The sequence below is a fragment of the Aquarana catesbeiana genome, linkage group LG02, assembly GCF_042186555.1.
Source record: "Aquarana catesbeiana isolate 2022-GZ linkage group LG02, ASM4218655v1, whole genome shotgun sequence".
Lineage (NCBI taxonomy): Eukaryota > Metazoa > Chordata > Amphibia > Anura > Ranidae > Aquarana > Aquarana catesbeiana.
In genome coordinates this window covers 115,154,022-115,181,758 of record NC_133325.1, presented here as the reverse complement: position 1 = coordinate 115,181,758, position 27,737 = coordinate 115,154,022, and the positions used below count along the sequence as shown (strand labels likewise).

Genomic DNA, 27,737 nt, shown 5'->3' with positions numbered 1-27,737 from the left:
TGTCCCCATGTTGGTGAGGACAAGGGCCTCTTCCCGACAACCCAGGCCATTGGTTGTCGAGGTCTGCGGGCGGGGGGGGGGGGGGCTTATCGGAATCTGGAAGCTACCCATTCACTAAAAAAAAAAAAAAAAAAAGTATAAAAAATAAAACAGTACACAGGTTTTTAAAATAATTTATTAAGACTTCTCCCCTCTCTGGCTCTTCTGTCTCCTCCACTGACATCTTCTGCCTCTTCTTCTCCACTGAGGTCTTCTAGCCCTCTCCGGTTCTTCTCCCTTTGTCTGCTGTCTTCTGCCTCTGCCGGGTCTTGTCTGCTATCTTCGCGCCCTTTTGCCGGGTCTTCTCCGCTCTCTTCTGCCTCTGTTCTTCTTCAGATGTTGACTCAACGCTCTCTCCCGCTCTATTGCAGGGTGCGTGGTGTGCCACTACTGGGCGCTCACTGGAGGCCCGCCCCTTATAACGTCACCGCCCAGGGCATGATGGGGCAGTGACGTCATAAGAGGTGGGGCCTCTTGATGACGTCACCCAGCCCCATGCCAATATAAGTAGTGGCACACCACATTTTGGGGGGACCTCCATGCAGTTTTTTCGTGTGGGGGGTCCCCTTAAAACTCATGCCAGACCGAAGGGCCTGGTATGATCTTGGAAGGAGAACCCATGGCGTAAAAAAAAAAAATTGGCTGGAGCTCCCCTCAAAGATTCATACCAGACACAGTGCCTGGTATTGTCGGGGATCAAAGTCAGATCCCTGTTCATTGAAGTCGGATGGATGTCGGACTTCAAGTCGCAGGGCAAAGTCGGATCCAAAGTGGTACGACTGTCGTGTCGTATCAGTGTTAACCCGGCCTAAGAAGACAGGTCAGTACAAATACCCCCAAAATTACCCCTTTTTGGAAAAGTGGACATTCCAAGGTATTTAGTAAGAGGCATGGTGAGTTTTTTGAAGTTGTAATTTTTCCCCACAAAATCGTCATAATAACAGGTTACTTCTCACGCATATGCATGCCACAAATTACACCTCAAAACACAATCCACTCCATAAGGCAATACCATATGTGAGATTTATACAGCCTGGCCACATACGGAAGCCCACCATGGGATATAAAATACACATTTAATTTCTTGACTATCTCTTGCACTTTTGAAAGCCCTGGAGAACCAGGACAATGGAAACGCCAAAAAATGACTCCATTTTGAAAAGAAAACACCACAACATATAATCTACAAGGCATAATGTGTCTTTTGAACATGTCATTTTTTTCCACAAGTTTTTGGAAAATGTGGAAAGAAAAAATTAAAAATGCAATTTTTTTTTTTTTTTTTTTTACACAAAGTTGTCCATTTATACAATATTTCTAACACATAGCATGTACATATAAAAAATTACACCCCAAAATAGATTCTCCTACTCCTGAGTATGGCGATACCACATGTCAGAGACTTTTCCACAGCCTATTCACATACAGAGGCACAACTTGCAGGGTGCACACCATCAGGTGTTTTAGGGGCATAGATTTCAAATCGAATTTGACTACCGATTACACTTTTGTAAGGCATTGTAGTGGCACTGATGGGCACTGTAGTGGCATGGATGTGGCATAGATGAGAACTGATGTGACATGGATGAGCATGAATGAGGCAGAAATGAGCCATAAATGGGGATGGATGAGCCGTGGATGGGGATGGCTGAGCATGGATGGGGAAGCCATGAATGGGGATGGATGAGCCATGAATGAGCCATGAATGGGGATGGCTGAGCACGAATGAGGATGGCTGGGGATGACTGAGGACGAATGAGAATGGCTGGGGATGACTAAGGACGAATGAGGATGGCTGGGGATGACTAAGGACGAATGAGGATGGCTGGGGATGACTGAGGACGGCTGGGGATGACTAAGGACGAATGAGGATGGCTGGGGATGACTGAGGACAAATGAGGATGGATGGGATAGCTGAGTATAGATGGAAGAGGGCAGGAATGGGCACAGAGCAGTGCTGTGGGCACTATAGATCCAGCCCAGAGTGCTGCTGCAACCGATCTCTCCCCCTCTCCTCTCACACTGTACCGATTGGTACGGAAAGGGGAGAGCTAAGCCGGACACGCGCTGGCTTGTTTACAAGTGATCGCTGCTGTCACCGGCCCTTTACCATGATGCGCCGGGTCCGGTCGTAGATATTCCCAGGTGCGCGCCCCAGGGGGCACGAGGGAGCAAGGACGTCATAGTACACTCTCTCAGAGAGATCGAGCCACGCTGTAGCCGTCATTCGGCTATGCCACGGTTGTTAAATGGTTAAATGAATGAACGATTAGCTATGCATGGAGTACATCAGTGGTCATCAACCCTTGTCCTCAGGGCCCACTTAACAGGCCAGGTTTGCAAGGTAACTGAAATTCAACACAGGTGATATAATTTGCTGCTCGGTGATTGCAGTATTCTAGTCTGCATCTCCCCAAGGTAATACATAAAACCTGGCTTGTTAGTGGGCCCTGAGGACAGGGTTGATGACCACTGGAGTACATGGTTGTAGAACAACTTATCGTGGAAAGTAACTTTATTTTCAGATCACACCATACAAGAAAGTTTCAGTTTTTGGAAACTGGAGTATAATAATAAACAATGTACCTCAAGTTGCAAGTTATGGGGTTATACATGGAACCTTGTGTAATCTCTAATTTATTTCATTAGGTTGCACATTGTTTATTAGATAAATGACAAGGAGCAGTTCAGAAAACTGTATTCATATTTGCTTATGAAAAACACCTTACCTGTCAGGACCAAAATAATGAACACGGAGAAGATATCAGGGTATTTGGCTAAAACACCCGGCACATTCATGGTGAAGTGTTCCAGACAGAAATGTTCAATTCTTCTTCCAATAAGTTCATCAAATGTTGCACTCCATGCTCGAGCCACGCTTGATGTACCTAAAAATAAAGTACAAGAGATTAGATAAATAGATCTTTTAGATCATTTTTTTACACACACACACACACACACACACACAGAGCTTGGAAGCATTTAACAAAAAAATATTTTAATTATAATAGTTTTTCTTAGCATTCTATAGGCAGATTTGTTTAGCATAGCTTCCCATGTATAGTGTGCACATGTAAGTTTACAACTGAGATCTGCCAACACAGTACAGACAGGGTTAACTATGGTAAGTATAACTCAATGCTTCCTCCATAACAATTTATAGAGAGGGGAAGCTAGGTAGGATGTTTAACGTGTTTCTAAAGGCAGAACATTTTACCTTTATGCATTCCCTGCATTAAGATAAAGAATGTTCCAATGGAAGCATCGTTCCCTCACCCACATTATACCTACCTGAGTCCTATCTCGATTCAGCGATGTGCCTGTCTGCAGCAGGGGGGGGGGGGGTGTGTGATCTATCTCTCACACTACTCACAGTGAAAGAGAGGCAGCAATGGGAGCCATTGGTTCCTGTTGCGGTCAATAAAATCCTGTGATGAGGGAGCAGGACTGTAGACTCACACAGCCTGGCTGTGCACCCACATAAGAAGCGGTTTGCTATGGGGGAACACACAAAAAAGGAGAAACCTAAAGCGCCGGCGGGGGAACCCGGTAGAGGAGGTTCAAGGCCACCCTGCACAATACCAAAGCACAGAGCAGGTAAGTATGACAGGTTTGTTATTCAAACAAACAAAAAAAAACACATCTGACAACCCAGCAGCAATTTTTCTCTTTCCCTCACCCCAATGTCTGGAAAATGTTAAAAAAAAAAAATATCCATGTTACTGTAGCTGTTAAACACGGCCAAGGCATGAATCCCCACTTCCTGGAAAAGCTCCTCACCCCCAACTGAGGCACAATGGTTTGCAAGGGTGAACAATATACAAGAAATGGAAGATCTTACAGTAGGCCTTAAAGCCTGATCAAGAAATGATTTTACTGGAATAAATTCAAATATTCTTCCAGATATAAAACAGTGGCACTGAACAGCTAATTTCCCAAACGGACAACAGCCCATCATTCCGTACTGGAACCGAGCTTTGGGAACAGTGATCAATACTAAAACCCTAGCTATATGTGACTAACACTGGACCATAATTCCCTTCCCCCACCTTCCCCCCTTTTTTTCCCCTTTCTTCTCCTCCTTTTATACAAATAACTTGGTGGGCTGGATCACCCTTGAGCGGCAGACCGCGATTCTGGCATAATCCCATCACATTGTTCCCCTTTTTCCTGTCTTTCCCTTTTGAATCTGTAATTGACCCGGATGTTTTCTGCTCCCCGGTTATTGGTAAAAATTTGTGTGACATCACTATACATGGACTGGTCTTTTTTCCACAAAACAAAGCTTATTTATAAATATACTAATCAGTCTGCTGTGACTACAAACGTTTGTTGTTCTTGTCACGCTTTAACTTTGTTTGAAATGCTAGCAATATCAATATTGTAAGACAATGAGACAATGTTTTTGCCTGCAATGGCATGTCCTGTGTATGTGATGAAACCCTTTAAAAAAAAAGAAGGAGCAAAAAAGAAAACCCTCAGCCTTTACAGCTTTTTTAAGCAAAAAAACTAAAAAATAAAAAAGTAAGTGATTTTCAAATAATTTTCTAAGTTATACTGTGTATGGAAACATGCAACAGATATAAAAACCAGGTGTTTTCCCAATTTGGCTGCAAACGTGGAAAAAAAAAAAAAACACCTACAATATTTTGCTACCTAAATAACAAAGCTATACCACAGAGATCAAATTATTTATTTACTTATTTATTTATTACTGAAATGATTCACTATGAAGGGAAAGTGGGTCTTCACAATAGATTTGCACTTTAAAATGTTTTATTATTTATAGAACTTACCAATAACATAAGAGAGGATTAAATTCCAGCCTGTTATAAAGGCCAGCAGCTCCCCCACTGTAACATAGCTGTACAGATAGGCAGAACCGGTCTTTGGTACTCTGGCACCAAATTCTCCATAACACAGGCCGGCAAGAACGGAAGCCAGAGCAGCAATAAGGAAGCAGAGAACGATTGCAGGTCCGGCATTTTCCCTCGCCACAGCTCCAGCCAGCACATATACCCCTGCGCCAAGCGTGCTACCCACACCCAAGGCAACCAAGTCAAAGGTGTTGAGGCATCGTGACAATCTGCTCTCCTTGTCGTCAGATCCTACAACCTTACGACGGAATAGCTGATTTCCAAAACCGAGAATCAAGTTACAGGCCATCTTGTAATTCTGAATCTGAAATAAAGATGAACAATGTTAAAATGTCATAACTTAAACTATATTCCCTGTAATAAATACAATATAAAAACACACTACAGGTGTTGCTAGTATTCTAACATAAGTTTTTGAGCTTTTCTGTTGTGTCTGATAGATGTTTTTTCTACATTGGTCATTGTTTGCTTGTTAATGTTCTCCCTGTCATTATGTATTTATCTCTCTAAGCTTTAGACAAGGTTAAAGTGGTTGTAACACTTGTAAGGCAATTGCATAATGTGCAAGCATGCATCTCATACTTGCACATTATGGAATACTCACCTTAGAACAAAGCCCTCCCGCAGTGTGCTGTCATCGCTGAGAGGGATAACATCTTACCCAGGTCTTTCTTCTGGGGTTTGCGCGCTCTGGCTGTGTGATTGGCTGGAGTCGCGATGACATCACTCCCGTCCATGCGCACAGGAGCCCTCGGTTTCGCCACGAGGCTCTGAAGTTTTCGGCAAGGTATGCTGGACCTTCAGAGCGCACGCAGTAGTGATGTCACTGGCTGCACACTGAGTGAATATCTCCTAAACGGTGCACATTTAGGAGATATTTATTTTACCTTCAGGCAAGCCTTATTGTAGGCTTACCTGTAGGTAAAAATAACAAAGCGTGCTTTACTATCGCTTTAACGCTTTGTGTCTTTTCATGAGACCCACAGATGATCACTCCTCTTGTTTTTCCAAGTATACGTGCAATTTCTTTTTTTAAATCAGAGATGTTTATTAAGTCTTAACAAACAAAGCACATGCAACCATAAAACAGACCAATGATAAGATTCCAAGCAAATCCAGTACAATACAATGAGCTCCCCTCTGGCACATACTCATACAGTAGCATAATATATTTTACATTTATCCCTTCCTTAGCCTAGGATCCTGTCTAGGACCAATTCCACAGGAGCAAGACCTGGCATGGCCAGCCAATTCCCCCATATCCTGTCAAATTTACTCGGGCTCCCTCTGTACTGGATGATTATTTTCTCCAGTCGGAGGGTGTGCCCCATATTAAGTACCCATTCTTTGTGGGTGGGGGTCCTCAGAGATTTCAATAGTTGCAAAAGGAGTTTACAGGCCTGGAATAAAGCTCTGTTCACCTCTACCACCTGAAGTTCCGTCAACTGGAGGTCATCCATTATGCCCAAAAGACATCTAGTGGGCTCAATGGGAATTGTGATCTGAAACGCAGAATTTATAGTATTAACCACCTCTGTTCAGTAGCGGTGGGGCTTGGGACATCTCCACAGCAGGTGAACAAGGTCCCCAGTCACAGTAATGCACCTAGCACAGAGTGGGGTTTGTAGGATGCCTATGCGGTGGAGCCGTAGAGGAGTATAATGAGCTTGAAGTACAATGTAAATTTGTGAGAGCCTCTGCGCTCCATTAAGAGAGCTATACAGAATCTAAGGCATTATCCCAAAGTTCATCCTCCAGATGGCCCACATCCTGTTCCCATTTATCTTTAGCATTACAGGGGTAACCTTCTAGGTAGGAGGGCAGTAGCATACCATAACAGTTCGAAATGAAACCCTTTGTGTCAGCCACAGATTGGATATACCTAAATACAGGTGTAAGGGATAGAATCCAATCAGTGACCAAACCCTGGGCACGGACAGCATGTCTAAGCTGCCAGTAGTAGTATTCTGGGAGGGAGATGAAAGGTGGTCTGCAAGTCTTCAACTGAGCAAAAGTTGCCATTCTGAAGGATCTGCCTTAAATGAGTAATGCCCCGCATTTTCCACCACACAGCGCAAGGCAATTTCATCAGCTCACCATACGCTGAGTTGTCCCAGAGTGGACTGTACTCTGTAAAACCTGTAACTCCCTGTAGAGCGTGCACTTTTAGCCAATTTTTTGGGATCAGAGAGTAGGTAGGATAGGTCCTTTTTGAAGTGGCAAAGCAGGAGGCGTCTAAACCGCTTGGTATGTCCCGCACCTTCATACGATGTCTCATAATGGAGTGCGTAGAGGGGGACATTGAGCTAGTAGAGCTGGGTCCACCCGGGAAGGTCCCAATGAGGTGTTGCATTTGGGAGTCGAGATAATGCAACCACGGGTTAGGCAGTGCAATCCCACCCCAATCTTTGGGGTGCTGGAGCTGCTCTGATTTAATTCTCGGAGACTTATCTTTCCAAAGCAGGGTGCAGAAGATGGCATTAACTAGCCAAAAAACATCATGGGGGACATCTACTGGGGAATTGTGCAGTAAATATAGGAGCTGGGGCATTTTAATGAGATTAGCTCTCCCTATCAGAGAGAGAGACACAATTTATTTCAAATGGTAATCTTAGCTTTGAACCCATGTAAAATGGGGAAGATGTCAAGTGTGCAATAGTCTTTTATGACAGGTGATATGTGCACTCCCAAGTATTTAAACGATTGTACTGTGGGAACAGGACAGAATGTGGACAAGTACGGTGAGACCTCTTCGTCAAGGGGAAGGAGAGCAGACTTGGCCCAATTGATCCATAACTTGCCTAAGTGAAGTATCGGTGTCCCCCAGAAAAAACATATCATTTGCTTAAGGGGTTATTTTTTTCACACAGCTCCCCATATTGAAAACCTGCAATCCTAGTATCCTCCCATACCATGGCCACCAGGGGCTCAATAGCAAGAGCAAAAAGTAAAGGGGATAGAGGGCATCCCTGCCTAGTCCCCCTACTTAAACTAAAGGACCTTGAAATTCTACCATCCTCCCTAATGGAAGCCCAAATGGACACAGGAGATAAAAATATCTCCAAAGCCAAAAGTGTCTCAGTGTTTGCCACAGGTAAGGCAATTCCAAGCCATCAAAGGCCTTGTTGGCGTCTAAGGATAGCAGTGCACGATGTCCTACATTGTCCACCTGAGTTTGCATGTTTAAGTAAACCTGTCTAATGTCGATAACTGTGGATTTGAGTGCCATAAAGCCAGACTGATCCAGGTGTATGATCGTAGTAATGCATTTACTAAGCCACATGGCTAGGATTTTGGCCAAAATCTTGACATCTACTGGTAGTAGCGATATGGACCTATAAGAGCTAGGCTCAGTAGGTTGCTTGCCCTGCTTTAGGAGCAGTACGATATGCACTTTGGACATAGAATCAGCCAAGTATCCCCTCTCCAGTGCCACTCTATACACTTGCAGCAGCTGAGGAGATAAAAGTTCAGAGTAGAGTTTGGGAAGACCGTCCTCCCCAGGGGCCTTGTAGTTTGGGAAGGAGGCAATAGCGGTTACAATTTTTTCCTCCCTGATAGGGGAGTCCAGAGCCTGCCTATGGGGCTCGTAAAGCTGCAGGAGGGCAATATGTTCTGGGTAATGAGCCAGCGCTAACGGAGAAGCCTTCGCTTTAGGTAGATACAGCTCTTCATAGGACCTCACTAGCTCCTCCATGAATACCTCTAGGGAGTTAGTCAACACCCGATCAGCAGTACACAGAACTGAAATAGCGAGGAGGCGGCCAGTCTGCTCTCCCTCTTCATAGTAAGCCTGCTTCCTAAAGAAGCGCTTTCGCTCCGCTGCAGAGGTTTGCAATTGTTAAAGCACCCCCTGCGCCTTCAACCAGGCCTCTCGATTTGCAGGGGAAGGATCCAACACATACCTTCTCTCCATCTCTTTTGCCCTCCGAGAGAGCACTAAATCGGCATTTTGCACCGCTTTGATTTCCCCAATAAATACACCCCTCAAAAAGCTTTAAAAGACTTCCCAGCATATGAGAGGGTCATCAAAGTCTGCATGTACCGAAAATCGTCAACAATATGGAGATGCAACCAGTCTATCAGGGAGTAAGTTAAGACAAAAAGGGTTGAGTTTCCAGGTAGGTCTGGGTAGGTTTATACATGGTTTAGCGGAGAGCCACACAACTACTGGAGCATGGTCAAATACCGACCTGTTTGCGTACTGCAATTTAGCAATAAATGCAACCCCATTAGGAGAAACCAAACACAGGCCTATCCTGGATAGGGACATGCAGGTTTTCGAAAAGCAAGAAAACTGGCATTGCCCAGGGTTCCTTCTTCTCCAAAGGTCTATCCGACCCACCTTAGGGACAAACCTGCTGAGCACAGTGCCCCTAAATTGAGGTCCAACTGATGCTGGCGGATGTTTGTCTAACGTTGGGCACATATAGCCATTGAAGTCCCCTATGACCAATAAAAGGGACATCTGGCTTGTGAAGGAGAAAAACTTAATAACTGTCTAAGGACCACCGTGGAAAAGGGAGGCGGGACATACACAATAGCAAAGATACATACAAGTTGGAATATTTTGTACTGCATGAAGATAGATCTGCCTTCACTGTCCACCTCCTGCGCTAGAACATCAAAAACAATCTGATGGCGTACTAGGAGGCTAACTCCATGAGAATAGGAGGTGTAAACAGAGTGGCAGGCATATCCCACCCAGGGATATTGAAAGCATGATACAACAATAGTCATTTGAGTCTCTTGCAAGCATAAGATGGCTGGCTGGTACTTTTTAACTACTTAAGGACCAGAAGACTTGCCCCGTTAATGACCAGGCCATTTTTTGCGATACGGCACTGCCTCGCTTTAACTGATAATTGTGCGGTTGTGCGACGCTGTACCCAAACAATTTCAATATATTTTTTACTTTTTGCTATAATATACCAAATTTAAAAAAACAAAAAAGTCTTCCTCGGTTTAGGCCAATATGTACAGTGCCTTGCAAAAGTATTAACCCCATGGCTTTTTACCTATTTTGTTACATTACAGCCTTTCAGTTCAATGTTTTTTTAATCTGAATTATATGTGATGGATCAGAACACAATAGTCTAAGTTGGTGAAGTAAAATTAGAAAAATATATACATCAAACTATTTTTCAGAAATAAAAAAACTGATAATTGGCATGTGCGTATGTATTCACCCAGTTTGTTATGAAGCCCATAAAAAGCTCTGGTGCAACCAATTACCTTCAGAAGTCACATAATGAGTGAAATGTCCACCTATGTGCAATCTAAGTGTCACATGATCTGTCATTACATAGACACAGCTTTTTGAAAGGCCTCAGAGGCTGCAACACCTAAGCAAGAGGCACCACTAACCAAACATTGCCATGAAGACCAAGGAACTCTCCAAACAAGTAAGGGACAATGTTGTTAAGAAGTACAAGTCAGGGTTAGGGTATAAAAAAATATCCAAATCTTTGATGATCCCTAGGAGCATCATCAAATCTATCATAACCAAAATGGAAAGAACGTGGCACAACAGCAAACCTGCCAGAAGACAGCAGCACACAAAAACTCACGGACCGGTCAAGGAGGGCATTAATCAGAGGCAGCACAGAGACCTAAGGTAACCCTGGAGGAGCTGCAGAGTTCCACAGCAGAGACTGGAGTATCGGTACATAGCATGACAATAAGCCGTATGCTCCATAGAGTTGGGCTTTATGGCAGAGTGGCCAGAAGAAAGCAGTTACTTTCAGCAAAAAAAAAAAAAAAGGCACGTTTTGAGTTTGCGAAAAGGCATTTCGGAGACTCCCAAAATGTATGGAAGAAGGTGCTCTGGTCTGAGGAGACTAAAATTGAACATTTTGGCAAACAAAGAAAACGCTATGTCTGGTGCAAGCCTAACACATCACATCACCCAAAGAACACCATCAGTGAAACAGGATGGTGGCAGCATTATGCTGCGGGGATGTTTTTCAGCAGTCGGGACTGGGAAACTGGTCAGAGCTGAGGGAAAGATGGATGGTGCTAAATACAGAGATATTCTGGAGCAAAACCTGTACCACTCTGTGTGTGATTTGAGGCTAGGACGGAGGTTCACCTTCCAGCAGAACAATGACCCCAAACACACTGCTAAAGCAACACTTGAGTGGTTTAAGGGGAAACATGTAAATGTGTTGGAATGCCCTAGGCAAAGCCCAGACCTCAATCCAATAGAAAATCTGTATTCAGACTTTGAAGATTGCTGTCCACAAGTGCAAACCATCCAACTTGAAGGAGCTGGAGCAGTTTTGCAAGGAGGAACGGGCAACAATCCCAGTGGTAAGCTGTGGCAAGCTCATACAGACTTATCCAAAGCTACTTGGAGCTGTGATAGCCGCAAAAGGTGGCTCTACAAAGTATTGACTTTAGCGGCGTGGATAGTTATGCACATTGACTTTTTCTGTTGTTATTTTGTCCTATTTGTTGTTTGCTTCACAATAAAAAAAATAAAGAACAAATAAATAAAAATCTTGTTGTGGGCATGTTCTGTAAATTAAATGATGCAAATTCTTAAACAATCTATGTTAATTGAAAAAAAAGGATAAAAGAAACTGCGCTAAGATAAAACTAAATAAATGGCTGGAGAACTTGTTTCCAACCGTTTAATCATTCGGGGGCTGCAATTCTTTCGTATAACATTAATACAAAAACGAACATTGGAAAGATTAGAATCGTGCTACCCATATGATTCTAAAAATAGAATCAAAAAGTACTATATATGAACCACCTATTGTTCCAATATTATAAAGAAATCCGGTGTGCGACATAACAATGAGTAAGAAATTGCGATAAGGATCAAAATGGATATAAATCCACAATAAAACTAAACAATGGTAACCAAAAAAATATATAGTGTCCATAGATAATAAATCAATGGAAATGAACATCAATGTTAGTGAAATAAACACAACACATATAAGGTCCATAAGTGCACAAAGTAAATTGATTAAAAATCAAAACATTGTGAACGAATAAAGATACACCAGTGCACTGTGAAATAAAAGTCCATAAAAGTGAGAAAAAGCCGTCTTCAAACTCTATGAGCAGGAAACGGTGTTGAATCCACCACCGAACCAGCAGGAATAAGCTCTTACCGAATCACCATGATCCCCCATAACAGAGGATCAAGGAAAGCATGTAATGGATCACAACTTGGTTCCAAAAGACAGCAGGCACAATCACGGACTCTGGGCAACCACCTCACAGCCAATCAGACCATCACATGGATAGCGTGGTACATAAAAAATAAAAGCGTTCCATATAGTGTAAAACCTTATGAGTATTTATTGTTAAAAAGTAGTAACACTTACAATGTTGCAGTTTAAAAAGAGCCTGAAGTCTGATGCACCGGCTGGAGCACAAACAGACAACCCGTCCTTCTGGGTAAACGAATGAGCACGAGGTGACGTCAGTGCGTCGCTCTGCCCTACACGTTTCATAATAACGTACGTCATCCAGGGGCCCATGAGCAGTATGGTTGCAGTGCCAAGGCGCAACGGCGCCAGAATCAAAAAGTTAACTTTATCCAAAGAAAACAGTTAAAACTGAACCAATTGTCCAAAGGGAGATACAACACATCTCCAGGTAACAGATAGAGAATGACGATAGTCTTCGTTAGCAGAGTTGGAAGGCATGCCAACAGGGACGTAGTGATTTGTCAGTGTAAGAACAACTTGCAAGAGCACTTCCCCTAAAAGATTGAAAGGTAACCGGTACTATATTAAAAACGGTGAGCAGATAGCAACTGTAACTTCGAAACAGGGCAAGTAACAAACTTGCTTCAAGGGTAGTACCCAAGAGACAGCAGACTGGTCAGGGCCCCATGCGGCAGATCAGGATTCAGCCGAGCCCGAGGGTCGATTCCGCAGGGATGGCTCATGGATATCCAAACATGAGGACGCCTCAGCAGGCCTTCTCAAAGAAATGGGACTGCCCGAGTGCTGTGACTGGAAGCCTGGCTGGGTAAAGCATTGCATATGTAAGTTGCAGCTTTTGGAGCCATTTCTTGACCTCAAAGAAAGTGGACCTTTGCCGCTGCACTTTGGCCGAAAAGTCAGGGTAGAAGGAGATTTTTGCTCCGTTGTGGCGTATATCCTGGCGCTCTCTGGCGAGCCGAAGTATGATCTCTCGATCCCTATGACTTAAAGCAGAGTTCCACCCAAAAATGAAACTTCCTCTTTAAGTGATGGTGACCCCCTGACATGCCACATTTAGCATGTCATTTTTTTTGGGGGGGGGAGCGGGTAGCCAGTTTTTAAGGGCACCAAGCTCCCACTTCCTCCTCTGGCTCCGCAGCACTGGAAGTTCACCTCTCCCCCTCCCTGCAATCGTCTGGGAAACGTCACAGGTCCCAGAAGATTGCCCGGCCAAGCAAAGCGCGCAGTGCATGCCCACAGCTAGAATGTTGGTGCCGCGGAGAGGAGGTGGGGGGGGGGGGAGGAGTGGGGCTTTGTGTGCCCGCATCGCTGGACTGTGGGACAGGTAAATGTCTGATTATTAAAAAAAAGTCAGCAGCTACACTTTTTGTAGCTGCTGACTTTTAAATGGGTGGAACTCCGCTTAAAGAGCCTGGCTAGAAATGGCCTCGGAGGATGATCTGGGTAGAAGCACATGGGTGGGAGTTCTGTGAGCCTGTTCGACCGCGAAGAGTGGTGTAAAAGCCTCTACTAGGGTTGTCCCGATACCGATACCAGTATCGATACCGAGCATTTGTGCGAGTACTTGTACTCGCACAAATGCTCCCAATGCCAGATTCAATACCTGGGAGAGATAAATAAAGCGACCCGACGCAACCGAAAGTCAGCGGGCAGAACAACGGTGACGACGTTGGCAGTTGGACATCCCAACGCCCATCTTGGTACCCCCTGCACTCGGCCGCAGTGGACAGCTTGTTACACCCAGCCCATATAGTTCAAGCTGGGTGTAACAAGATGGCCGCTGCTGCTTTTATGCAGCCGAGTGCAAGAAGTACCAAGATGGGCCGTCGCAGGCAGCCTTTCCTCATGGCATTTCAGTGTCTGCCCATCAACGCCACCTATTAGTGCCCAATGCCCATAAGTGCCACCGCCACCTGTCAGTGCCCATCCCGGGGGGTTTAAATATAGAATTGGACCTCAACTGTTTCATTAATGATTATTAATGATTAATAATTAGTGAGTGATTGATAAGCGGTTGAGGTCCTTCTATATATGTCACCCTGATCTTAGATATAGAGAGGTTGAGAATCTATAACACCAACGCAATTATGAGATTTACCTATTAGTGGGAGTGACAGGGAGGGAGACTGGATGATAACATATTGCACTTTAGTAACCTTAGAAGGTGAATCTGAGATAAAAAATGTGCGCCGGTAGGGTTCTTTTAGGATACCCAGGAGTACCTGGGATGGACCGTAATGGGTTAAGTTTTTATTTTTATTTTATTTATTTTTTCAACCATTCAGTTTTAATGCTAATTATAGCTTTTTATAGTAATAAATAAAAAAATTTTTTAAAAAAGATTTTTTTAAATGTTTTATTAGATGACACTCTATACCTGCAATATAGAACAAACGTAAGGATGATTGGTTATCTGCATTGCCTATGAGATGGGCTTGCGGGATTACCGAGCAGTTCTCTTGCAGATATATAGTTTCATACTTAACATTTGCAGTAACAGAAGTTTTAAATGTATGTTGACTTGTGCACATAAAGCAATGTACACGTATGGTGCGAGTGGAGACACAGGGAGCGCGCAGGCGCGGTGTCATCATTACCGCGCGTCATACGAGAGAGGAGGGTATTTAAGAAAGATTGCCAGATAGCGCAGCCAATCCCACGAATAAGTCCCTTGTGACGAAACATGTCGGGGCGTGGCTACGAGGCAATCTGACGCGCTAGACGTAGGACGCTGTGACAGGAGGCGCCGTACGGGAAAGCGGGGAAGCGGCTCCAGGAGACTCGGGGAACGGGTGAGAGTGTTTCTGAACACCTAGCTGCCTGGGTCCGCCGTGACCACCATACGTCCGTTGACCATTTGGAGAGTGTTTTTTTTGGTGATGACCATGTTTGCTGTGCTATTCTGCTTGATTCAAGTTTATGAAATGTGAGTTTAATGGTGGAGGAGAGTGTTGCTTTTATTAAAGTTTATTGCGTTACTGCACTATTGGTTCGCTTTTCTTTGTTTCATGTGGAGAGTACGCTTGTATATGCTTTGGACATCCAACAGGAATTGAGTGGAAATTATCACTGTACCCCTTACTGTGTGGGAATAGCCTGTGAGCCGAACACGAGAGTGTAAGGCAAAAGTAGCTGGTGAGTTTGCTCGCTGAAGGGGAGTGGAGATCACAGTTCACAGCGGTGTGGTGGAAGATTTTTGTTCACTGAAGATCTATATTATTTATGAATCATCACTCATATCACTACGTCACTGCCTATTGGACTTTTATGTTATCTATTTAATATACACTGTATGAATTTTATTACATTAAAATATTTTGATTATTTTTGAGTGATACTTAATAGGTTGTCACTTTTTAGTTTATTGTGGTAATTATACACATGTACATACAATTTTTGTTATAATTAGCGCTGCTATTTGATTTCACTTGAGGTAAGGGCAGGTTTTAGTGAATCATTTATTATTATTTTTTGCACTATTTGAATTTAAGCAGCAGCTGTCAGTGAGGGGTAGATCTGTGAGCGCAGCGTTTGGCACATAGGAGGGGGCGGTATCCTGTGGACCATATTAAGTGACATTGCTCATTAGTGCTGCTTAATCAGTGCCACCTAATCTGTATTGTGCTTTGAAAACGGTCACATGACATAAAAAAAAAAAAAAAAAAAATATCGGTATCGGCGAGTTCTTGAAAAAAGTATCGGTACTTGTACTAGGTCTTAAAAAAGTGGTATCGGGACAACCCTAATAGCTACATTATTTTAATAAAATAATACTTATACCAACAAATTGCTATGGGATGACAAAATTGTGATTAATTCAGAAGACAAAATCACATTAAGACCTACGACAATGCATGTAGACTTTCAAAATGGGTAACAAAAGCAGGACACCTAGCTAAGACAGGTCACAAACTGACACAGAAAAGTTTTGGCAGGATCTTTCTTTCTATCTGCTGCTAGATGTAACCAGATTTAAGAACTAAAAACATCAACATTATTCATAACTGAGCAGCTATGGAATGCTCTGTTGATACCCTACCACTCCCTGGGCTACCATAACACGATCACATGCATGTTTGTTGAGAGTAGAATGGTTTGAAGTAAACTTCTAATGGAAACATAAAAGAACATCAACTACAACGGCCAGCCAAGAGAGCCCTCAGGAGATCACTCTTCCACTTGAAGAGCACATCTGACAAAACGACTTTCTAGCTTCATGCCATTTGACTTAAAGTGATTGTAAAGGGAATTTTTTTTAAAAACAAAAAAACATGTTACCAGCTCTGTACAGTGGTTTTGCACAGAGCAGGCCCGATCCGGCTCTACTTGGGTCCCGCACTGGCGCTCCTGGTTCCTCCCCAACTTGCTATGGGGACACTCATGTGGGCTAGCTCCCAAGATATGCTCTGTGTCTGCCGACACACCCAGCGGGGCTTGGCCCTGCCTTCTGCTCCATCCTCACTGGCTGTGATCGACATCAGCTGGAGCCAATAGCTCCCCGCTGCTGCCTCCATGGCCAGTGATAGGAGAAAGAGCAGAGAGAGCGCTGCAGCTCTCTGGCACAGCGCTGGATCGAGATCGGGCTCTGGTAATTAATGGTGGTGTGGTGGAGTTTTGAAGGCATTCACAGAAGTATGGGTTTGGTTTTTTTTGCAGATTAATACTTAGCATTGGTCCGATGCTGCATCTGTCCCTCGGTGCCTCTTCACTGAGAACCGAGCGATCGAACACTGCCAATGGTTCGGTTCTCACTGCTCCCCTAGCGGAGAGCTGCTGCCTGTCAATCAGCAGCTCTCCTGCTCTGCTCCTTCATGCTCACTGGAGCTCTGAGCTGCGGAGGGGCAGGGAGCGGCCATCTCAGCGGTTCGCTGAGAGGCCGAGACTGGCATCAGTCCAGGCACCTGATGGCTCCAGACTTCCAGAGTCAGGATGATGCGGTGTCTGGACTAATTCCAGTGACATCAGCCCGCTCTCTACTGAAAACAGGTCACAGGAGTGCAAAACTAAGTGCACTCCTGTGACCCATAGGAGAAGCCCAATCAAACGAGCTCAGGCTGGACTTCTCCTTTAGGGCCCCGTCCACAGCTGGGTGTTTGCGATCACAAACAGAATTCTGCCAGCAATCTGCAAAACTGACATATTGCATTTTCAGGTGCCATTCATTTTCAATGGTACCTCAATGCAGGTGCAGATCTGGCATGAAAAATCACAGCAAACCGCACTGTGTAAGGCTTGCCACTCAAAAAAAGAGCGGGAGCTTCTTTTGGCCAACAAAACTGCCGCAAATGCGGAGTGAGTTATCACGCGACAATCGCAACAGAACTGCACCCGCATTCTTATGCCATTGAAAATAAATGGAACCTGAACAAGGGCGGTGTGATTTGTCAGTTTTGCAGAGCATTTTGGGATCGCAGACAGAACCACGGCGATTATGCCCACGATCGCAAAACACCCAGGTGTGAACGGGGCCTAACACAGGTAAAAGAAAACCTTTTGCCTTTAAAGCCACTGTAAGGCCGTGTTCACATATGTGCAATTTGAATGCAAGTGTGACTGGCTCATAATGGATTCACACATGTCCGGGGCATCTGTGGCCAACATTCCAAAAAGGGTCTTGTGCTTGTTTTGGTCCGGTGCAGGTGCAAATTCAGGCAAAAATTCGGACCTGATGATTCGCACCTGAACTAGTGAACAGGAACGCCCTGGACCGTGGCCGCATATATGTAAACCCGGCTTAAATTGAATAAATAACCTTTCCTGTTTTTGAATTTTTTTTTAACTGCTTGCCGACCAGCCGCCACAGTTTTACTGCGGCAGAATGGCACGGCTGGGCAAAACGACGTTACCTTACATCCCGCAGCGTGTGCCCAGAGCTGATGCGAGTGCCCGCGGGCACGATGACCGCCGGGCACCTGCGATCACTCGTAACAGAGTACAGTGTCGCACGACCGCGCCATTGTCAGTTAAAGCGGCAGCCAAATCTTCCGGGGCTGAAGTGTTTAATAGATGAGGTGATATGTGGCCAATTTCCTATTTCAACAGGTTTAAGTTTAAGCCCAATTTCAGCAAAAATGTTTTTGTTTTGTTTTTTGTCTTGAGAGCAGGAGAGGGATAAAACCCATGTTAAAAAAAAAGGATTAGTTCACCTTTCCCAAAAAAATGGATAAAGGGAGATAGATATATATAGAGATTTTTTTTTATTTTTAAGCCTGGAAAGCATTGCAGGACTCCTGCAGACTATCAAGTGTAAGCTGTCTGCCCCGTACATCGTATTTTCCCACCGACAGGAAGACTCACAGCGCTGTGATAGTTCATTGAGAACTACAAGCTGACAGCTGCAAAGGATGTCGGTACTTGTAGTTCATTCATTCACAGAACTCTGAATGAACGACACGGCCAGGGCAGGGAATGGGAAACTTCTCTCCGTACTGCTGTCACACCACCTTAAAGGCCACGTGTTCCTTCACTCAGTATTTACAACGCAAAGTTATCTCTCCCTATAGAGATAGATGTCCTCCCTTTCACTATCATTAAATTATGTCATAAATCAAACAAAATTATCTTAGGGGCCTTGAAGCTGCTGGTGAGAATTTTTCTTCACAGAAAAAAATGATTACACTAAAACACTAGTCATGGTTATCAGCTGAATGAGAAAAAGCACACAAATTATGAAAAAAATAATATAAATAAATATGATAAAATCAATGCCCCACCATTGCAAATTTTAGGTGTTTTCCACATAACAGATCTTAAATAAATATTATATATATATATATATATATATATATATATATATATATATACACACACACACTATATATATATAAATTTAATTTTTTTTTATTATATATACCGTATATAATAAAATAAAATATAGAAGCCCATCCTTTAGCAAACATGATTTAGCATTATGAGGATTAATGATTTACCTTCAGCTGAAAAAGTAAATAGTCAAGCCTTCACAAAATGTCATGAACTGGAAGACCAGGCTCACGGTTACAAGATGTCAAGACAGAGGAAGCCATCAGCAATATTTCTATTTCACTTTAAAACAAGCTGTAGGCCCTGGTGGAAGTGCTAACTGCGTGCGACTACCTGCAAGCAAGCAGATCTCAGCAGCTCAGTAAATGCAGTACAAACTCAAATGTAAGAAAAATGAATGCATTCCAAAAAGCCTAATTTACACCACTGTGTTGCTTTCATGTGCATTTACGTACAGAATGCTGCATTTTCCCACACTGTTCTATAAGGGGCCAAGATGCCTGAGGTGTGGGATATGACAGACAGTAGATATAATGTAAGAGGCAAGATGGCAGCACTCAATGAGTGAATTGTTGGGTCTTAGGGGTCATCTAGAACAAAGTTTTTGTTCCTTGAATATGCACTGATAAATTGTTTATATTGTGAATAGCTTATATTTTTCAGCAATGTCTGTAAATGTAGGCAAAGAAAAGGGGAGCTTAAGTGCCAGTTCACATGCTCTCCCTGTTCCTGAGCAATGCGATTTTCAGCCCATTCATTTAATGGGCTGAGATCGCACCAAGAGTGCATGCACTACTTTTAGCTGGATTACATAGTATTTCGGTACAATGCGATCTGGTGCAGGCAAACGCATTACATCTGGGGCGTCGTTAGGATTTCATTGACACCCACGGTAGATTTCACACCCCGTGCGTTAAGAACGTGGTGCGGTAAACTTGCGCGAACACGAGTTTCTCACTCTGAATTTTGGTGTGAACGGGGCCAGAGTGGAAATTCATTTATTACAGGAAGTTCCGTTAATTATCCTCCTCTGTGTGCACTAAGAGTTTATTTTCCACACGGATCTCCTAGATTCGGCCCAACCACCCACAACCTCCTATAACACGTCACAGTCCTAGGAGGCTGTGGGACCATTAAGAAAGTGCAGCCGATGTACAGTGTAAAGCCAGCTATGAAGCTGCAGGAAGTTACAGGTGGCCTTCCTACAACATTGCAGTGCTGTAAAGAACCGGCCCAGGTGAAGATAGCGCTGGATCCCCGGGCAGGCAAGTCAGCAGCTACAGTATTTTTAAACTGAAGTTCCTCTTTAGCTTCATAATGAACAAAGTGCAGCTCTTCCAGAATTCACAGATGTAGCATGCATGAAAGGCCAACATTTCCTTTATTTTGTTCTTTCAACAGCTAAATTATTTTCACACTGTTTTAATGGACACTTTCCACAAATAAAATTAGCTTTTTTCTTGGTGAAATATTATGGTGTTCTGGATGGTTGCATCTGAGTAAAGAATTTTACAGTTTACAAAGTAATTAGCCTGTGATCAAGGCCAAAAGCTGCACAGCTGGTTGTAGGTGCTGAAGCTAGAGCAAAACAATTCTTTATCGTATGCTGCAGTGACATAAGTGCTGCTTTATCACATCTCCAAGCTGAACACCAGCTGTACAAGCAATGAAGAAGAAGAACAGTATGCCTTCACATGCAGCACAACAGGAAATACTACCCACTAGTATGTGGGGGGTGTGGGTGTGTGTATATGTATATATTTTATACACACACACACACACACACACACACACACACACACTATATTCGGCGCAGTCAAATTTCAGGAACAGTGAGGGGGGGCAATAAATATCAGGAGTGCATTACACATATAGTGCAGAGTTCAGGGGTGCACTACACAGAGTTCATCCTTCTTCTACAGCCGTTTACCTCTGCATCCCCATCTCACTTTTACCCCTCTTCAGCTCTCCATGCAACCTCCCCCTCCACTGCTCCCATCTTATCGTCACCACCAACTTCCACCTGTCTTACTTTTGTTGCTGTATTAAGCTGAAGCACCCAGCTGGCTCTAATACCTCCCCGCACACTGTAGGTGGCTCTTCCTCTCACCATCACCCAGTGGGGGTGTCAGCATCCACATTGCACCCTGGGCACCTGCATCCCCCTTGTGCCCATCCTGCACTCAGTGGGAGCCACACTTCCTGTACATTTAACTGTCCACCATTTTCTCCTATCCCAGTCCTGATTAAACTTTGGCAGCCATCTTGTCTAGACAGCATGATGCTGCCTTCTTGTCTCCGGCACTTGCCGTTAATGCCTGGGTTTGGCTTCATCCTTCATTTACTGTTTAACCATTTTGTATGTGCTACCTTGTTTTTCTGTTCTTTCTGACATTTCCCAGCCATTTTTATAGCTGGAACTTTGAACTCGATGATGTTATGACACATGGGTGCCAATGATAAAAAGGGAGGGATTTGTTAGGGTTTCAATGTTACTGTTGCCCTGAAATTATAATATAACTATCAAACGCACACACTGTATAAACACACTTTTACATACATATACACACACACTTATATAATGTATATGCACACTTTTTTCTATTGGCATGGGTTTTGCCTAGATTAGAGGATAACAAACAATCCATATATACAATGTCTTTATAGTATGATCAAGTCTCGACAGATATGACGTTTATGAGATTAGTAGAATATTTGCTATGTGCTGCCAAGTTTCTACAGTTCTTTAGTAAACTTGTGCACTAATCCAATGACACAGCATTTTAGACTGTTACAAAGACTGACAACACCCTATGGTAGGGTAGCAAGGTAACACACATTAGTATTCCAATACATACATACATACATACATACATACATACATACACACACACACAATCTCGAAGAGTACATTAACATGACCAAGCAAGTAAGAAATGGTTACAAATGTTAGGAGCAGAACAAGCCATGAAAGGGCTTACTTCTCACTAGGCCTCATGAATCAAAGTCTAAGTATTTTAATAGAAGATGGGAAGAATTATAGCCTTTGTTAGGTGTATTTTAAAAGGAGTTCTATGGTCACAGCATAAAATGTAATTCTATATCATCAGCAGTGTAATAACAATACATACAATTATTGACAATCCAATATAAACTTACTCCTTTCACGTTGCAAGTTCTGCCTGTCTGCTGGCCATCTCTTTCCACAACTTTCTGGATTCCCTGCATGCTTTGCAGCTTTTCCTCTTACTTTCAATTTCTAAGGACTACATATCCCATGGTACCTTGCTGTATGCAGTGATTGCTGTACTGACTCCACCTCCTGAAACTCATCCTCTCTGCAGTTCAGAAGGCTGGCTCTGTGAATTCTGTGACACAACATTGGCTACCCACAGGACAAAGTGAATATGTCCCAGAATTCAAGGAAGTAAATGTGTGGGGATCTTCACAAACTATTTTACAAACTTCAGGATGGTTCAGGTCAACTGAAGTAGGCTAGAAATAATTAAAATGCATTGGGGAAATGAATATACGACTTTATTATAGATACACTATTATTGTTGTGGTTTATGTTAATGTTGGAGAGATTTCCCCTCACATGCTGTGACCACCAGGACTTTGTTGTGGTGGTCTTCAGTATAGTAAGTAAGGGTAAATATTCAACAGAGAAAAGGATAAAAAGTAAACAAAAACATATTATAAAATGTTTTTTTTCTCCACAATCCAATTCAAGTTTTCAAAGGTGTCACTTTCCAAGCCAACTGACACATTGTTCCGATGATTAGAACCTCTGCTCTGCAAATTACAGCTCAGAGGGAGGGTAGCAAGTATTATACATGTCCTCATCCCAGGAACAGAACAGCAAGACTCCTGGAAAGGCTATCATTCTGTGTTCATCCATCTCTGGAGACCTTGGAGTGTTGCGTACGTAATAGTCAGCTGGCCTTGACAAGAACATAGGTTTCCATACTCTGTCCAGAATTTAAGAGCATTGTGCCAAAATACGACGACAGTAGCAGCTATTACGCTATTGTTTTGGAAACACCAGATTAGTTGGAAAGTTATCCACAGGTATGAAACTCTGAAAATATGAAACTTTCAGAGCGCACAATCATGAAGTGCAGGTGGGATCTTGATGGTCCCATAGGTCAGCCATACATTGTACAATTTTCCTTTAGATTTACCAAAACCATATAATGAAATATGAGGTCCAACCTAAACACTTTCAATTAGTATGCAATCAGGTAGGCCCTTGCACTACATAGTTAGGTAAATCTGAAAGGGAATTAAATACAAAAATTGTATAAATGTATGGACAGCCTATGGGACCATCAAGATCCCACCCGTACTTGGTCATTGCTGTACGTTATGAAGGTTTAGAGCTTCTAAAGATATTTCCAAACAGAGGTAGCCATTATTATGCACTAGGACAAATAACGTGTTTAGCAAGGAGTTGCTGGGCAGCTGAGGCTTATGGTCATTTGACCACTGTGGGGTTACAGTACAGCCTTTTTACAGCAGCTCCAAAACCCCTTCAGAGCTGCTGTATGAGGATGCTGCAAACACCAGCAAGCATACCAAAGTCAACAGCAACTATTTATTTTATTATGATTTTAGACCCCACATGCATATCTGCCGACAGACCAGTAGGGGGTTTTATGATATGTACAGTATACCTTGGAAATGAAGCTCTAAAGACAGTGAAGAAAAAAAAAAAAAAAAAAAAAAACACAACACAACTTTAAAGCTTTTATGGGAAAAATAATTAGGCATGTACTATTGTATTTGCATACTATATATGAGCTACACATACCGAAAATTTAAAAAAAAAAGTTGATTTGCCATTGCTGCCCTTTAAGAATTCAAAACAGGATATTCATGAAAAAAAAATTAAAAGGAAGAGGAGCAGGAAGAGGAATTGGTAGCTTTATTAAATCGTGACCAATTATGTCATATGCCTATGCTGCGGGAGCTCCAGGAGAATCATCCGGATGATTATCGGAATTATCTCTGGATGACGGACCCCTGCTTTCACCAACTCTTGGCATTGTTGACCCCGTATATTAAGAAGCAGGACACATGCATGAGGCTTTTATTTTTTGTTTTTTTTTTTTTTGGATGCATAGAATGGTTAAGTTCTATTGGCAGATAGCATGTCTAATTTTGTTTTCTTTTTTTTAATGCACAATAAAAAAATTGTGTAGAATAATACTTGGCGATGGATTTTACTTCAAAATGACAGTTTGGGAGTAGGAAGTTACATAAAAAAAAAAAATACAATGTAAAATTGACAAGGGACACAAACATAGTTGTATCTTTGATCTTAAAAACTACGGGATAATGGTGTTGTGGTAACTTGCCCTAAAAAAAAAAAAAAAAAAAAAAAATGAATAATATTATTCTTGAGATCACTAGAAAAAAAAGCCTTTGAAAATACGTTTGCGATAACTCCATCAGTATCACCAGCAAAGCAGCTTCATTATTATCCCATTAAAGAAGAAAAAGAGAATGTGCGCTGCATTTCGAGATTTCATAATTTGCCACGTCACAAATGTTAATTCTCCATTACGAACGCTAGTTTACAAGACCGATCGCTTCTGGCTCGTCTTTGCACTTTGTCCGATGGACTTGTGTACACACTCTCGGAAAATCCGACAGACATTTGTCCGCGGAAAATTTTAAAACCTGCCATACAACATTTGTCTGCGGAAAATTTTAAAACCTGCCATACAACATTTGTCTGCGGAAAATCCGACAACAATTGTCCGATGGAGCATACAAACGGTCGGATTTTCGGCCAACAGCCTGTCATCACGCATTTGTCGTCGGAAAATCCGATCGTGCGTACGAAGCTTAAGTGATATTGTCAATGCCTGCACAAACATGGTTTAGTGGTTATACACTTATGCTACCAATCATCACCACCTAAATACGTTTCTGCTATAGCATTACTGCCCAGAAAGTTATCCACAAATCTGAAAAAAAAATATCACTCCCCACGTCACCAGCCGGATCAAATATCAAAATAAATACTGGTTTTAGCAAGCTGCTATTTATCCCGAAAATCTCACCAAAAGGTCAATTATATAAGCCAACTTGCAATTCATGTTAAATGGTCCTTTGGAAGAGAACTAGCTATATAACCATGTATATTTTCTGAAACCAGAGGCTCTGGAGAATAAAATGTTGCTCACTCCATTTTTTTTTTTGTCACACAATATTTGCACAAAGGTTTATCGAGCACAAAAATTCAGTTAAGTTAATTCAGTAAAATCGCAATATGTTACCAAATTTATTGTAAAATATAAAGGATTAGGTTAAGGCGAGTAAATAGACAGATATCCAACATGTCAAGCTATAAAATTGCATAGGACTACAAAACAACAAGTTTCTGTACCCTATAGTTTGTCCATAGGTGATGCTTTAAAAGCCTCTGCAGGTCATCATTTTAGAGGTAACCATGAATAATAATAATTTAGCAAGGATTAAAGTAGGTTGTGAACCTCCAAAAAAAAAAAAAAAGAAACCAAAAAAACCCTGCAAGACAAAAAGCCATAATGAGCTAGTATGCATTGCATGCCTAGCTCATTATGAAATACCGTAAAACGATGCCCTGCAGTGCCACCCGCACTCCGCTCCCACGGCCAACATCTTTACACCGGAGTTACACCGGAGCACAAGCCCTAAGGAAAAAAACGGCACCAGCGTGCCATTTCTTCAATGCGCATGCGTCAATGACATCAGCAGCAGTGTATATAGTGAATATCTCCTAAACTGTGCAAGTTTAGGAGATATTTACAGTACCTAAAAGGTAATCCTTATCAGCGGCGTAGCTAGCACATCTGGCACCCGCAGCAGGTCGTTTTTTTTCAGCCACAACCACCCCTGCCCCGAATAAAAATGGAATATGGCAATATAGCAGCGCCAAAATTGTGGGTGATGTCAGATTGCATGGGAAGATGCTTTAATGACTGTGCCACAAGCGAGTACAAACCTCAGCACACTCATTTTAATAAAATAAAACTGTTATTGCATATCCTTTACTACACACAGCTAACCTTAAAGTGATAATACAGTCTTGTTTTTTTTGTTTTTGTTTTTAAATAACAAACATGTTATACTTACCTACCCTGCTGGGAAAAGCCAATCAGGAGTGCAAGTCCCCGGAGAGCCAAGACGCTTGTGGACATCGCTGGATCCAGTGGGGGCTCGGGTAAGTATTAGGTGGGGCTGGTGCACAGAGAAGGTTTTTTATCTTCATGCATAGAATGCATGAAGGTAAAAAACCTTGAGCCTTCACAACCACTTTAACAAAGAATGTGCTGTACTTAGAATGCAGTAGTCAGGAGTAAGAAATGTAAAACACAGTGAGGGGAATTTATCAAAACTTGTGCAGTCAGAAGCCGACTGGTTGCCATGGTTGGTTGCCATGCACATCTGTTCCTGATTCTATCTTCAGCTTGTTCAGCTTTGAAAATGAAAGCTATGAGCTGATTGGTTGCCATGCACCGCTGCTCCAGATTCTGTCTGCTCTAGTTTTGATAAATTCCCCTAAGCCACTTTTTGCTGCATCTGCATCCACCAGAGAGCTTCACCTATAGAAGTGAGTGCACAGACCTGAATGCAGACACTGTGCATTCAGATACATGCATCCCTTCCTGTCTGCGTGTCAAATTTTGACATTCGACTGTCCATGCAGCTGCTGCGTCTCAATTGACTTTGGACTGCCTGCACAGAACACCAAGTATCCCCACGTGGTACACAACCATCACACTGGGCATGGACGCATATTCGCCATGTGAATGAGGCCGAATTGTCATTTGGGCCAGATAGCAGGAAAGAGGAGATGTCGAGTATGGCAATTTTGTTTTTAATCATACATACGTAGGTGGATGCTGCATCTATCCCCCGCCGGCTCTAAGGCTGAGAACTGAGTAATCAAACACCGCCAATCACTCAGTTCTCAGTGCTTCCAGAGCAGACAGCTGGTGATTGTCCATCTCTGGCTCTCTGCTCTGGCCCCCACGCTCACGCTTTCACTGAAACACTGGTCTGTGGAGGGGACGGGAGCGGCCAGCTCAGGCTGAGCTGGGTGCCGGTCCAGGCATGTGAGCGAATACCGACCATATGATTGCGATCTTTCCCCAGCGTGGACCAGCTCTGTGATGTCAGCCAACAGCCCGCTGTCAGCTGAAATCAGGTCACAGGAGGGCAAAACAATCTGCACTGCTGTAATCCACAGGAGAAGTACAGCCAAACAAGCAATAAATTTATCACACGGCCTGTCTCTCGGCTCCTGCTTGGCATTACTTATGACAATTGATAAATGTCCATATTTATGTTATGAACTCACCCTCTAGGGCCCAGGCAGGCTTTTCCTCATCCCAGGCTTTTAGATCCAGGCCCTTTCTCACTGAAGCTGGCAAGTCCTTCAGGCACCCTCTTTCCAAGTCCAGAGGGCTTTCCCACCTCCAGACACCCCCACTTCTAAATCTGGGACTTCCAGACACGCCCTCACCTAGTTCAGCATTTCCCTTGTACACCCCCACATCCAGGGGTCTTTGCCACACCAACCACCATTTCCTAGTCAAGGACCCCTTTTGCACCCCCCCCCCCCCCAGTACAGGGTCTCTGGTGTGCTCCCTTCCTAGTCCAGGACCTCCTGTGTACTCCCCTCCGAGTACAGGGCCTCCTCTGCTCTCCCTAATTCAAGGCCTCCTCTGCACTCACCTGCTAGTCCAGGGCCTTCTGTGTATTCCGCCTCCCCCATAATCAGGGTCTTTGCCACACCAACCCTTTTCTAGTCCAGTCCCCACCTCAGTCAAGGACCTCCTCTGCGCCCCCCCCAGTCTGGAGCCTTCTCTGCACT

At 43.3% G+C, this 27,737-nt stretch overlaps 1 protein-coding gene across 2 annotated transcripts in view; it reads right to left on the bottom strand.

Annotated features, from left to right (window-relative positions):
* Nucleotides 1-27,737, bottom strand: part of SLC7A1 (solute carrier family 7 member 1) — an 88,358-nt gene that overhangs the window by 30,057 nt on the left and 30,564 nt on the right. For both annotated transcript variants that reach the window (XM_073613367.1, XM_073613368.1), the window contains exons 2-3: nucleotides 4,836-5,220; nucleotides 2,769-2,927 (exon numbers count right to left, since the gene is read on the bottom strand). In XM_073613367.1, coding sequence (XP_073469468.1) covers nucleotides 2,769-2,927; nucleotides 4,836-5,220 — 544 coding nt within the window. The remainder of the gene's footprint in view (nucleotides 1-2,768; nucleotides 2,928-4,835; nucleotides 5,221-27,737) is intronic.